The sequence below is a fragment of the Anomaloglossus baeobatrachus genome, chromosome 5, assembly GCF_048569485.1.
Source record: "Anomaloglossus baeobatrachus isolate aAnoBae1 chromosome 5, aAnoBae1.hap1, whole genome shotgun sequence".
Classification (NCBI taxonomy): Eukaryota; Metazoa; Chordata; class Amphibia; order Anura; family Aromobatidae; genus Anomaloglossus; species Anomaloglossus baeobatrachus.
In genome coordinates, this window is record NC_134357.1 from 162,136,887 (window position 1) to 162,150,403 (window position 13,517).

At 47.6% G+C, this 13,517-nt stretch overlaps 1 protein-coding gene across 4 annotated transcripts in view; it reads right to left on the minus strand.

Moving 5' to 3' along the window:
- The window catches only part of WAPL (WAPL cohesin release factor), a 199,202-nt gene that overhangs the window by 171,375 nt on the left and 14,310 nt on the right, over nt 1-13,517 (minus strand). For all 4 annotated transcript variants that reach the window (XM_075348989.1, XM_075348988.1, XM_075348987.1 and 1 more), the window contains exon 2: nt 1-476. This exon is cut by the window's left edge and continues 60 nt beyond it. In XM_075348989.1, the coding sequence (XP_075205104.1) occupies nt 1-454 (454 nt within the window). In that variant the 5' untranslated portion in view covers nt 455-476. The remainder of the gene's footprint in view (nt 477-13,517) is intronic.

Consider the following 13,517-nt stretch of genomic DNA (forward strand, 5'->3'; position numbering starts at 1 on the left):
CATTCATTTCTTTCAATCCATGTAATGTGTTGTCAAAAGACACAAATTTGTATGACACCGTGGATTCTGGTGCGATGGGATGATCCGTTCTGCTATTTGCATCTAGCACAGGGGTGATATTCTCCGATCCTGTGGCGCCAAAACGTTCTGAGGGTTGTTGCGGGGCATCCTTCGACTTTGAGATGGTTTTTGAAGACACTGGTTTTGACTCTTCATCGCTATCAAATCCAAAAGGATCCTCTGCCACATCTTCATCGTCATCAACTTTGGTTCGCTTTGGGAGTTCTGCAATATCTGGCTTGTGATTCTGTCTCTTCTGTCCTACTTTGGCCACAAATGTGGTCTCTCCCCATTTTGTGCTAAGAGTGGTTCGCTTATTGGAGAACACTTCATCAAACTTGGAGCTTCCATTTCCACCCTTGCGGCTGTACGTTTTTCCAAATCTGGATGTCATGTTGAAGCTTGTTTCATATTCTCTGTGACCAAAACACAAACAGAAATGCTGACATTAAAACCTTGATCATGAGCCAGTTACTATTATTAATAAGAATTATTGTCGAAGTCACAATCAGCCATAATGTTAAAACCACTGGGGAGGGACATTGATCATTCTGATACAATAGCAGCAGCCAAGTGGCGGGATACATAAGGCAGCTCTGGAGCTGGTGAATGGAGACTTTGAATGGTATATATTTGTGATGGATAAATGACTGGGTCATGGTCTTTGCAACACAGCAATTTTTGTGGGGCCTTCTCAATATTCAGCAGTTCGCATCCATTAAAGATGGTCCAGGGAAAGAGTTTGTAACAGGGACATTGGGGTAATGGTGAGCAAAGAGCTACTATAGAACAAGCTGCTTAAAAGGTTAAGGGGTATCTGTCAGTATGATTAACCCTCATAAGCAGTTTATATGGACATATAGGTGAAAGGAAGTGGAATATAATGATATTTTGACATCCACGATACAAAGTCTTATTTCAGAGAAATCCATGTTTTTCTAATATATAAATGAGCTGTTAAGATCTATGGGCCGGAGATGGATCTCCCATAGAATCTGCCTCCAGAGCTTATATTAAATGAAAGAGGGTGTTCCATGTGTGAGACATGTAGATTAGGAAAGCAGTGTGTCCGTCATTACATGTCTCACTAGTAATGATTCCCATCATTTAAAATAGGCTCTGAGGGCAGAGACTCTGTCCACTAGCAAAAGTGGCACATAAGAATCAGAAGGGGATGCTGGAGCAATTAAAGACCGCCTAGAAAGATAAACAATGATTCATTTTTCTTGTACAAACACTTGAATGGCTGAGCGCCCCATTTATCTAGGTAATGGAGGCACCAGCATTCACTACTGGAAGACAGATATAGGAGGTGTGATGCAATGCACCATGTTCTGGTGCAGTATTCCCTAAACTTCAATCCTCACAACCACCAACAGGTCACATTTTCAGGATTTTCCCAGGCACGGTGTCCCTACCAAGTTTAGCTGTTTAACCCAGTAAATGCCACGATCGATATCGATTGCAACATTTAGGGGTCTGGGAGAGAGATTGCTCTCCCCTCCGATCAGTGCACCCAAGATGTGATCACAAAGACCCAATCGTTGCTATGGTGACCTGAGGTTGTCATGACGCCCTCCAGGTCACCAAGCTGTGGAAAGTCTCCGATCATGCCAGAAGCATGATCACATGTGCTTCTGTACACCTTTAGTATTGCTGCATCCATAACACCAGTCACCTTGACCCCCCGTCTGGCCTGTGGTCCGGCAGTGTGCATCTTTTTACACCTCTTTTCAGATGTGCACAAAAGTGCGGTCATCAACAGTTTTGTTCACCTTTTGAAAAGACTACACTACTGAACAGAGGACAAAGTCCGGAATAACTCTGCTGCCTCATTAGTGAATGGATCCTACGGAGTTTTCACCTGAATCAGGTATTTCAGAGATGTATATGGGAACCCTAATGTAAGCGCGCAGCATACAGCAAAGGATAAATGTGAACTGATCCAAAATGTTCTCTACCCCAAATTGCAATGAAATAGTATTCAATCCAACCTATAAAAACACAAGATCCCACTCAGGTCTGTCATCTGTAACAGAAACACAGGGGGCTTCCACATTACTGGTAGCAAAAAAGTGCTGGAGAAATGCTATGTCCCCCTCACGCCCCAGAACAGGAATCCAGCAAAATCTGAGCTCCCAAATCCAAATGCCCCCCCTCATTTCTGAGCACCACAACGTGTCAAAACCACAGTTAACGTCCACAAGATTGACAATATTGTAGTGAGGAAATCCCCCATAATTTAAGGGGTGCAGGTTTCCAGAAGGATGACCTTGGCATAATGTACAAGCAATACAATGTACTGGGCACAACAAGGGCTTATTTGCAATTTTTAATTCTGCCACATTCACTGCGTTAGACACCATGGGTGCTATGCAGAGTCTAAATCGTCACTACTCCAGTACAAGAGTTCCCAGAGGCGTGCAATTTGTAAAATTGGGTCACTTCTGCTGTTCTGGCACTTAGGGGCTCTGAAAATGGAGTCCACAAACTATTCTAGGAAAATATGTGGTCAAAAATCAAAATGGCGCTCCTTCACTCCCTGCGGTGCGACCAAACAGTACTGCACAGTCACACGTGAGGCACTGCCACATTCAGGAACAATTGTGTAACATAATTGGAAATCTGGCTTTAAAATAATATTTTAGTGGTAAAAATGTTTAATATTTTTTCTTCACCGTACAATAGTAAAAAACTTTTACACCTGTAGTGTCAATATGTTCACTGTACCCCTAGATGAATTCATTGACGGGTGCAGTTTGTAAAATAGGGCCACTTGTGGGGGTTTCTGCTGTTCTGACACCTCAGGGTGTCAGATTTAACGTGGCACCCACAACCTTTCCAACTAAATCTGAACTCAAAATGGCATGCTTTCCCTTCTTCACTTTGTCCTCTGCATCAAAAGTAGTTTTCGACCAAATATTGGGTATTGGCAAACTCAGGAAAAATTGTGAGACAAATTGTATGGTCTAATATCTCCAGTTACTCTTGTGAAAATGAAAGATTTGGGAATAAAGCAACATTTTTGTTGTTAATGTATTTTTTAATTTTTATTGCTTAATGTTATAAACGTCTGTGAAACACCTGGGGGTTCCATGGTGCTCATCAAACATCTAGATAAATTCTATGAGGGGTCTAGTTTCCAAAATGGGGTCACTTGTAGGGAAGCTCCACTGTTTAGGCACCTCAGGGGCTCTGCAAACGCGACATGGCGTCCACTATCTATTCTAGACAATTTTACGCTCTAAATTGAAATGGTGCTCCTTCCCTTCCAAGCCCTGCGCCCACATAGTAGATTTCCACCACATATGGGGTATTGGCGTATTCAGGAGAAATTGCACAAATAATAGTACGGTGCATTTTCTTGTTACCCTTGTAAATTTGCAAAATTTGGGGCTAAAGTAATATTTTTGTAGGAAAAGGCAAACATTTCCACTTTTCATTCGACATTGGTTTAGTTCCTGTGAAGCACTTAAAAGGTTAATAAACTTCTTGGATGTGGTTTTAAGCAGTTTGAGGGGTGCGGTTTTTAGAATGGCGTCACTTTTGGTTATTTTCGGTCACTTAGGCCTCTTAAAGTCACTTCAAATGTGATGTGGTCCTTAAAGAAATGGTTTTGTAAATTTTGTTCGAAAGATGAGAAATTGTTGATGAACTTTGAACTCTTCTAACTTCCAAACACCAAAAAAAGAAGTTTTAGGCTATGTGAGCACTAGGCGTTTTTGCCGCGTTTTAAGCGGCGTTTTTTACCGCGTTTTTGTGCTGAAAACGCAGTGACATTGCTTCCCCAGCAATGTCAATGGGTTTTCAGAAGTGCTGTCCTCACACAGCGTTTTTTTTTAGCTGCGTTTTTGTGGTGACCACAAACGCAGCATGTCAATTATTTCTGCGTTTTCCACTGCGTTTTTCACTCATTGAATTCAATGAGATGTTAAAAACGCAATGAATAACGCATATAGCCGCGTTTCTATGACTAAAAACGCAGCTATAAACGCAAGGGGTGGGTACTACAGTGACGTGTACAGGAAGAGGATTCCTTCTGTTGGTAAACACAGAAGCATGAATCCTCCCGGTACCGTCACCGCTGCCTCCACCTCCCGTCCTGTGCATGTCAGCTCCGTGCGGCGCCATGTCTGGGCGGGAGGTGGAGGCAGCGGCGAAAACCAAAGTGAACAGTAGAAAAAAAAAAATGTCATATACTCACCTGTCCGCAGGGTCCCGGTGCCATGCCCGCTCCCAGCTCCTCCCGGTCCCGCCGCTCTGGCTGTGTGCAGTCTCCCCGGGGCAGGACCTTGCTTGCAGGACCTGGCGGTGGATCACCTGATGCAGTCACCTGACGCATCAGCTGATCGCGGTGTCGCCGGCTTTTTCGCGCCCGGCCGGCTATCAGCTGATCCTGCCGTCAGGGGACTTCATCAGCTGATTACCGGCAGCTCCGGCAGCGATCGTATAGGATCAGACTCCTGTCCAATCGATCGCTCCAGGAGCTGCCGGTAATCACCACAGCACATAAGTGAGTATTATTTTTTTTTTTTTTTCTACTGATGCATCAGCTGATTGTATAACCGGCTTTTATACAATCAGCTGATGTGTGATGGGATTCAGGCACTTGATCCTGACACATCATCTGATCGCTTTGCCTTCCAGCAAACCGATCAGATGATATTGGATCCTGATTGGATGGCGCGGGACCCTGACCCAGGATTACTGCGGAGGGGGGTTTATTTCAATAAAGATGGAGTCACTAATTGTGTTGTGTTTTATTTCTAATAAAAATATTTTTCTCTGTGTTGTGTTTTTTTTTATCATTACTAGAAATTCATGGTGGCCATGTCTAATATTGGCGTGACACCATGAATTTCGGGCTTAGGGCCAGCTATACAGCTAGCCCTAACCCCATTATTACCTAGCTAGCCACCCGGCTTCAGGGCAGCTGGAAGAGTTGGATACAGCGCCAGAAGATGGCGCTTCTATGAAAGCGCCATTTTCTGGGGTGGCTGCGGACTGCAATTCGCAGTGGGGGTGCCCAGAAAGCATGGGCACCCTGCACTGTGGATTCCAATCCCCAGCTGCCTAGTTGTACCCGGCTGGACTCAAAAATTAGGCGAAGCCCACGTCATTTTTTTTTTTAATTATTTCATGAAATAATTAAAAAAAAAAAGGGCTTCTCTATATTTTTGGTTCCCAGCCGGGTACAAATAGGCAGCTGGGGGTTGGGGGCAGCCCGTACCTGCCTGCTGTACCCGGCTAGCATACAAAAATATGGCGAAGCCCACGTCATTTTTTTTTTCTTTTTGGGCAAAAAACTGCATACAGTCCTGGATGGAGGATGCTGAGACTTGTAGTTCTGCAGCTGCTGTCTGCTCTCCTGCATACACTAGTGAATGGAGGATGCTGAGACTTGTAGTTCTGCAGCTGCTGTCTGCTCTCCTGCATACACTAGTGAATGGAGGATGCTGAGACTTGTAGTTCTGCAGCTGCTGTCTGCTCTCCTGCATACACTAGTGAATGGAGGATGCTGAGACTTGTAGTTCTGCAGCTGCTGTCTGCTCTCCTGCACACACTAGTGAATGGAGGATGCTGAGACTTTTAGTTCTGCAGCTGCTGTCTGCTCTCCTGCATACACTAGTGAATGGAGGATGCTGAGACTTGTAGTTCTGCAGCTGCTGTCTGCTCTCCTCCATACACTAGTGAATGGAGGATGCTGAGACTTGTAGTTCTGCAGCTGCTGTCTGCTCTCCTGCATACACTAGTTCTGCAGCTGTCTGCTCTCCTGCATACAATGAACATTTTGAAGAAGGAAATGACATCAGACCTTTTTTTTTTTTTCATCAACAATCTTTAATGGCATTGTGCACTGATTAAAAACGCAGTGAGCAAAAACGCAGCAAAAAACGCACCAAATCGCGGCAAAAACGCATGCGTTTTTGCCGCGTTTTTTTAGCCGCGGGTGCGTTTTTTAGACAAAAACGCACATAAAAACGCAGCGTGAAAAAAACGCCTAGTGCGCACATACCCTTAAAATGTGTGATAATGTAATGTAGACATGTGGGAAAAGTTATTTATTAACTATTTTGTTTGACAACTCTCTGATTTAAAGGGCATAAAAATTAAAAGGTTGTTAATTTCTGCCAAATTTAAGATATTTTCACAAATAAATGCAAAAAATATCAGACTAAATTTACCACCATCATGAAGTACAAATATATATATATATGGCCTGGTCATTAAGCTGAAAACATGCTGGGGGGTGAAGGGGTTAAAGACCAAGTGCAGCCCTTCAAAGTGGCTTCTTTCTGTAGAATAACACTGTCACACCGCACAAAACTCATCAACAGGTGAAGAACGTGACAAATGAGCTCAAAGTGTTGACCTGATCTCCAAATTGCCGGATCTCAAAATATGAGCATTTGTCTGCACTACCGGATAGAGAAGTAGAACCCATAAATCCCCACCTTAAATCTGGAGGTTATTCACTACTTCGAACAACCCTTTCTCGGCCACAGAAAAGTAAATCCTTACAGTCGCCTCAGATGCCAGCGCCGTTTTTAGTAGTGATAATGGCTCTCCCAGGGATCGCGTAACATTATATCATGCAATGCCTGCGACCAATCAGTTGCCGCTTCACTCTCCCCTTCTTCAAACAAATCAGACATCTGGAAGAAGGGAATAAAGCCGCAGCTCTTCCTCTGGATTCCTCTTGACAATTAGGCTATGTGCGCACGTTGCGTACAAGCCCTGCAGAAATTTCTGCAGCGATCTGAAGAGCACATGTGCGCTTTAGATCGCTGCAGAAATGTCCGTAGTGCGCGCCGATTCCATGCGCTCTGCCTGCAGCTCCTGCCATAGACAGAGCAGGAGCTGCCGGCAAAGCGCAGGAAAGAAGTGACATGTCACTTCTTTTTGCGCAGCGCTTCGGCAGTAGCCGAAGCGCTGCGCTCTTAGACGCCACGTGCGCACGGCCCCTGCACAATCTCCATAGACTGTGCAGGGGCCGCAGGACGCATGCAGTTACGCTGCGCTACAAAGCGCAGCGTAACTGCATGTTTTTACGCAACGTGCGCACATAGCCTTACATCCAAGAGGAGGGGAGAGTGAAGCAGTCACTGATTAGCAGCAGGATTTGCACGCTATGTCACACAAGTCAACAGAAATCCAGTGTTTACACTACTTTAATGGGACCCGCACCAGAGGGCAGTATAGCTTTTATTTTACTGGGGGAAAAACATAGGGACTGAGAAGGGGTTGCCCAAGTAGTGGACATCCCCTTTAAACGTAAATCTGTTGCTCCCCTGTGCATGTTAACTCATTTATTCAGTACAACAATGTCTTTATGGGCATATCTTTAGATTGTTATGAATAACTGGAGTGAAAATGCCAAAAAGGCACAAACTGAGTGTCTGTGCTGTGCAAACATTGGGGTCTTTTTTGGCATGACTGCTTTGATGAACTGGTGGCCTAATTCACACTTCAGTTTGTCGGTCATTTGCTGGCAGTGTTTGTGACTGACCACACACCAACACAATCTATGGGGCTATTCACATTTCAGGTTTTTCAGTGCACACTGATGAACATGTCCAGTTAGGTGGCCAAAAAAAAAAACCCTCTTTCACAGACTCATTCACCTGAATGGTAATGCAGAAGACAGAAAAACTGACTATACAGACGAAAAAAAATGGACCAAAACTGAGTGAAATACGGACACAGCACACTGATCAGTCTGAGGAGCCTTGTGGGTTGTTTTTTTTTTTCGAGGACATGAAAGTAATGAAATAAAGCTAGGTTTTTCATGCTTGTCTCAGGGTTCATTATTCAGACCAAAGCGACGTTTCTCATGTAGCAATGCTCTGGACTGTGTTTTAGGCCTCGTTCATACATGTTCTATCCACGTTTGCACAGATAAACACTGTACCCATTATAATATATATGGACCACAAGTCTGCAAATAAAGACGGAAATGTCAGATTTGGATCCTATTTCTACATCAAAATTGCACTTTCCTATGGGAATAAAAAAGGACTGCACATTGACATGTTTCATGTAGCAGCCTAGTGCTGTAACTTGTCTAGCTCTATAAGGACCTCTTCACACATCCGTGCAAAAAAACTAACATTTTGCACGGTCCATGGTGTAGGTACATGTGTGTGTTCTGTATGACAATCGGATAGCATGAACTTGTATACTTACCTGTCTCCGGCGCTGCTGTCACACTGGCTTCTGGGTCTGCAGTCCGTGCAGTGAATATTCATGAGCATGATGAGCAGGCCAGGAAGCAAGTGTGACAGCAGAACCGGACCAAGTCTAAAGAAGGGAATTTTGTTACTTACCGTAAATTCCTTTTCTTCTAGCTCCTATTGGGAGACCCAGACGATTGGGTGTATAGCTACTGCCTCCGGAGGCCACACAAAGCATTACACTAAAAAGTGTAAGGCCCCTCCCCTTCTGGCTATACACCCCCAGTGGGATCACTGGCTCACCAGTTTTAGTGCAAAAGCAAGAAGGAGGAAAGCCAATAACTGGTTAAACAAATTCACTCCGAGTAACATCGGAGAACTGAAAAACCGTTCACATGAACAACATGTGTACCCGAAAAAACCCAAAAATCCCGAAGGACAACAGGGCGGGTGCTGGGTCTCCCAATAGGAGCTAGAAGAAAAGGAATTTACGGTAAGTAACAAAATTCCCTTCTTCGTCGCTCCATTGGGAGACCCAGACGATTGGGACGTCCAAAAGCTGTCCCTGGGTGGGTAAATTAATACCTCAAGTTAGAGCTGCAAAACAGCTCTCCCCTACGAGGAGGCAACCGCCGCCTGCAGGACTCCTCTACCTAGGCTGGCGTCTGCCGAAGCATAGGTATGCACCTGATAATGTTTGGTGAAAGTGTGCAGACTCGACCAGGTAGCTGCCTGGCACACCTGTTGAGCCGTAGCCTGGTGTCGTAATGCCCAGGACGCACCCACGGCTCTGGTAAAATGGGCCTTCAGCCCTGATGGAACCGGAAGCCCAGCAGAACGGTAGGCTTCAAGAATTGGTTCTTTTGATCCATCGAGCCAGGGTGGCTTTGGAAGCCTGCGACCCTTTGCGCTTACCAGCGACAAGGACAAAGAGTGCATCGGAACGGCGCAGGGGCGCCGTGCGGGAAATGTAGATTCTGAGTGCTCTCACCAGATCTAACAAATGTAAATTCATCTCATACCGATGAACTGCATGAGGACAAAAAGAAGGCAAAGAGATATCCTGATTAAGATGAAAAGAGGATACCACCTTCGGGAGAAACTCCTGAATGGGGCGCAGCACTACCTTGTCCTGGTGGAAGACCAGGAAAGGAGCCTTGGATGACAGCGCTGCTAGCTCAGACACTCTCCAAAGAGATGTGATCGCTACCAGTAAAGCCACTGTCTGTGATAGTCTAGAAAGTGAAACCTCCCTCAGAGGCTCGAAGGGCGGCTTCTGGAGGGCAACTAGTACCCTGTTCAGATCCCATGGATCTAACGGCCGCTTGTACGGGGGTACAATATGACAAACCCCCTGCAGGAACGTGCGCACCTTAGGAAGCCGTGCTAGACGCTTTTGAAAAAAGACGGATAGCGCCGAGACTTGCCCTTTAAGGGAGCCGAGCGACAAACCTTTTTCTAACCCAGATTGCAGGAAAGAAAGAAAGGTAGGCAATGCCAAAGGCCAGGGAGACACTCCCTGAGCAGAGCACCAGGATAAGAATATCTTCCACGTTCTGTGGTAGATCTTAGCGGACGCGGGCTTCCTAGCCTGTCTCATGGTGGCAACGACCCCTTGGGATAATCCTGAAGACCCTAGGATCCAGGACTCAATGGCCACACAGTCAGTTTCAGGGCCGCAGAAATCCGATGGAAAAACGGCCCTTGGGACAGTAAGTCCGGTCGGTCTGGTAGTGCCGACGGTTGGCCGACCGTGAGATGCCACAGATCCGGATACCACGCCCTCCTTGGCCATTCTGGGGCGACGAGTATGACGCGGCTGTAGTCGGATCTGATCTTGCGTAGCACTCTGGGCAAGAGTGCGAGAGGTGGAAACACATAAGGGAGCCGGAACTGCGACCAATCTTGCACTAAGGCGTCTGCCGCCAGAGTTCTGTGATCGCGAGACCGTGCTATGAAGGTTGGGACCTTGTTGTTGTGCCTGGACGCCATTAGGACGACGTCCGGCCTTCCCCAGCGGCTACAGATTTCCTGAAACACGTCCGGGTGAAGGGACCATTCCCCTGCGTCCATGCCCTGGCGGCTGAGGAAGTCTGCTTCCCAGTTTTCTACGCCGGGGATGTGAACTGCGGATACGGTGGAGGCCGAGGCTTCCACCCACGTCAGAATCCGCCGGACTTCCTGGAATGCTTGCCGACTGCGTGTCCCTCCTTGGTGATTGATGCATGTCACCGCTGTGGAGTTGTCCGACTGAATTCGGATCTGCTTTCCTTCCAGCCACTGCTGGAAGGCTAGTAGGGCAAGATACACTGCTCTGATTTCCAGAACATGGATCTGAAGGGTGGACTCCTGCTGAGTCCACGTACCCTGAGCCCTGTGGTGGAGAAAAAACTGCTCCCCACCCTGACAGACTCGCGTCTGTCGTGACTACCGCCCAAGACGGTGGTAGGAAGGATCTTCCCTGTGATAATGAGGTGGGAAGAAGCCACCATTGCAGAGAGACCTTCCGAAAGGGATACTTTCCTGTTCAGGGATGTTGACTTCCCGTCCCATTGGCGGAGAATGTCCCAATAAGAGGACGCAGATGAAACTGCGCAAACGGAACCGCCTCCATTGTCGCCACCATTTTCCCGAGGAAGTGCATGAGGCGTCTTAAGGAGTGCGACTGACCTAGACGGAGAGTCTGCACCCCAGTCTGTAGTGACCGCTGCTTGTCCAGCGGAAGCTTCACTAGCGCTGACAGGGTATGAAAACTCCATGCCAAGCTACGTTAGTGATTGGGTCGGTGACCGGTTTGACTTTGAAAAGTCGATGATCCACCCGAACGTCTGGAGAGTCTCCAGCGCAACATTCAGGCTGAGTTGGCATGCCTCTTGAGAGAGTGCCTTGACAAGTAGATCGTCCAAGTAAGGGATCACAGAGTGTCCCTGTGAGTGCAAGACTGCTACCACTGCCGTCATGACCTTGGCGAACACCCGTGGGGCTGTCGCCAGCCCGAATGGCAGAGCTACGAACTGAAGATGGTCGTTTCCTATCACGAAATGTAGAAAAACATTGGTGCTCTGTAGCAATCGGCACGTGGAGATAAGCATCTTTGATGTCTATTGATGCTAGGAAATTTCCTTGAGACATTGAGGCAATGACGGAGCGGAGAGTATCATCCGGAACCGCCTGGCCTCCACGTGCTTGTTGAGCAGTTTTAGGTCCAGAACGGAACGGAAAGAGCTATCCTTGTTTGACACCACAACCAGATTGGAGGAAAACCGTGTCTTGTTCCTGAAGAGGAACCGGGATAATCACTCCTTATGCCTGCAGAAGAGCATCGGCTCGGTGGGGAGGTGGGGACGTTCTGAAGAATCGAGTCGGAGGACGAGATCAGAACTCTGTCCTGTGCACGTGGGCACACTGTCCCTCACCCACCGGTCTGTGACCTGTGGCAGCTAAATGTCGCCAAAGGCGAGCGAGTCTGCCATCAACCGCGGATGCGGAAAGATGAGAGAGCTGAGAGTCATGAGGAGACCGCCTTGGTAGCGGTTTCTCCGGCTGCCTTCCTTGGGCGTGATTGAGCCCGGCCGGCAGCTGAGCCCCTCTGAGGCTTTTCAGCCCTTTTGGACGAGGACAATTGGGACCTGCCCGAGCCTGGGAAGGACCGAAACCTCGACTGTCCTTCCAGGACAGCATTAATAGAGTAAGTCGCAATGCAGACATTGCGAGGTTACGGACGCCCCTGCGGCACAGATGTACCTGTGCTCAAGACCAGCTGCGCAAGAACAGCTGAAAAGCTTAGGGTGCCCATACGGCTGTGAATGCCGGAGCAACCGACATGCCGATAGCCTCATAGACAGATTTCAACCAGAGTCCATCTGTCTGTCAATGGCATCTGTAAGTGAAGTCCCATCTCCACTGCAACTATGGCTCTAGCCGCAAGCCTGGAGATTGGAGAATCCACCTTTGGACCCTGGGTCCAACGCCTGACCACGTCAGGGGGAAAGTGATAACGTGTATCCGTAATACGTTTGGAGAAAACGCTTATCTGGGAAGCGTGGTGTTCCTGGACTGCTTCTCTGAAGTCAGCGTGGCCAGAAAAATACTCAATATACGTTTGAGCTACTGAAATGGGACTTCTCCTGCTGTGAAGCTGACTCCTCCGCTGGGGGAGCTGAGGGAGAAAGATCCAACATTCCATTGATGGACGCTATAGGATCATGCCTTATGGCGTCACCATCCGGTGTATCCGGAGTGAGAGCGGTGTCAGGATCAAAGTCCTGATGAGCTACGTCTGCCTCATCATACAGAGAGCCTCCTGGGACCCCCCCCGGAGCACCGATTTTATTCCAAGTGAGGGTGGCCAGGGAGCAATGATCCAGATTGCCCATGGCCTGTCCGGACTGCAAGTCTCTATCCCCTTGCAACTCCGTCCCTGTCCTTGGACAGGGTTGAGAGGTGGTTCTTTTGGCCACGTCAAGTAGAGACCCCGGCTGACCAAGTGCTACAGGGGAGCATTGCACCCAATGGGGAGCAGTGCCGTGGAACAGTATCACATGCAGCAAAAACAGCATCGAAAGCCTGTGTTGCTTATATGCTGCTGCCGACTTATAGAGCCAAGAATGGCGACCGTACAGTGCAATGTATATCATACAAGCATAAAGTACAAATGAACACTGCAGCACATGCAATACAAGCAGCATAGAAAGCCTGCTTTTCTGCTGCTGTAGACTAGCCATCTAGGGGAATATAGCCCAGACTAGCGACCATACAGTGCAATGTATAGCATACAGGCATAAGTACAAATGAACACTGCAACACCTGCAATACAAGCAGCATAGAAAAAAACCTGTGCCTCAGCACCCTTGCTTTTCTGCTGCTGTAGTCTAGCCATTCTATGGCGAATATAGCCCAGACTAGCGACCGTACAGTGCAGTGTATAGCATACAAGCATAAATACACATGAACACTTCAGTACGTGCAATACAAGCAGCATAGAAAGCCTGTGCCTTAGCACCCATGCTTTCCTGCTGCTGATGTGTCGCCATCTAAGAGGGCATATAGCCCAAAATAGCGACCTATGCAGTGTACTTAAAATACAAATAGACAAACTGCGGTATTTAATGTCAGCACCCCAGGTGCCGCTTACCGCCCGCCTATAAGCGGGTGTGTGGGCGCCCTAGTCCTGTTGTTTGCCCAGAGTCCGTTCTCTCAGCTCGGGCTGCAGGAATGGCTGCCGGCGTCCTTCTCCAGCTCGTATGAGTAGGGGCGGGCCGTGGGCGTGCCCCAAGTCAGAGC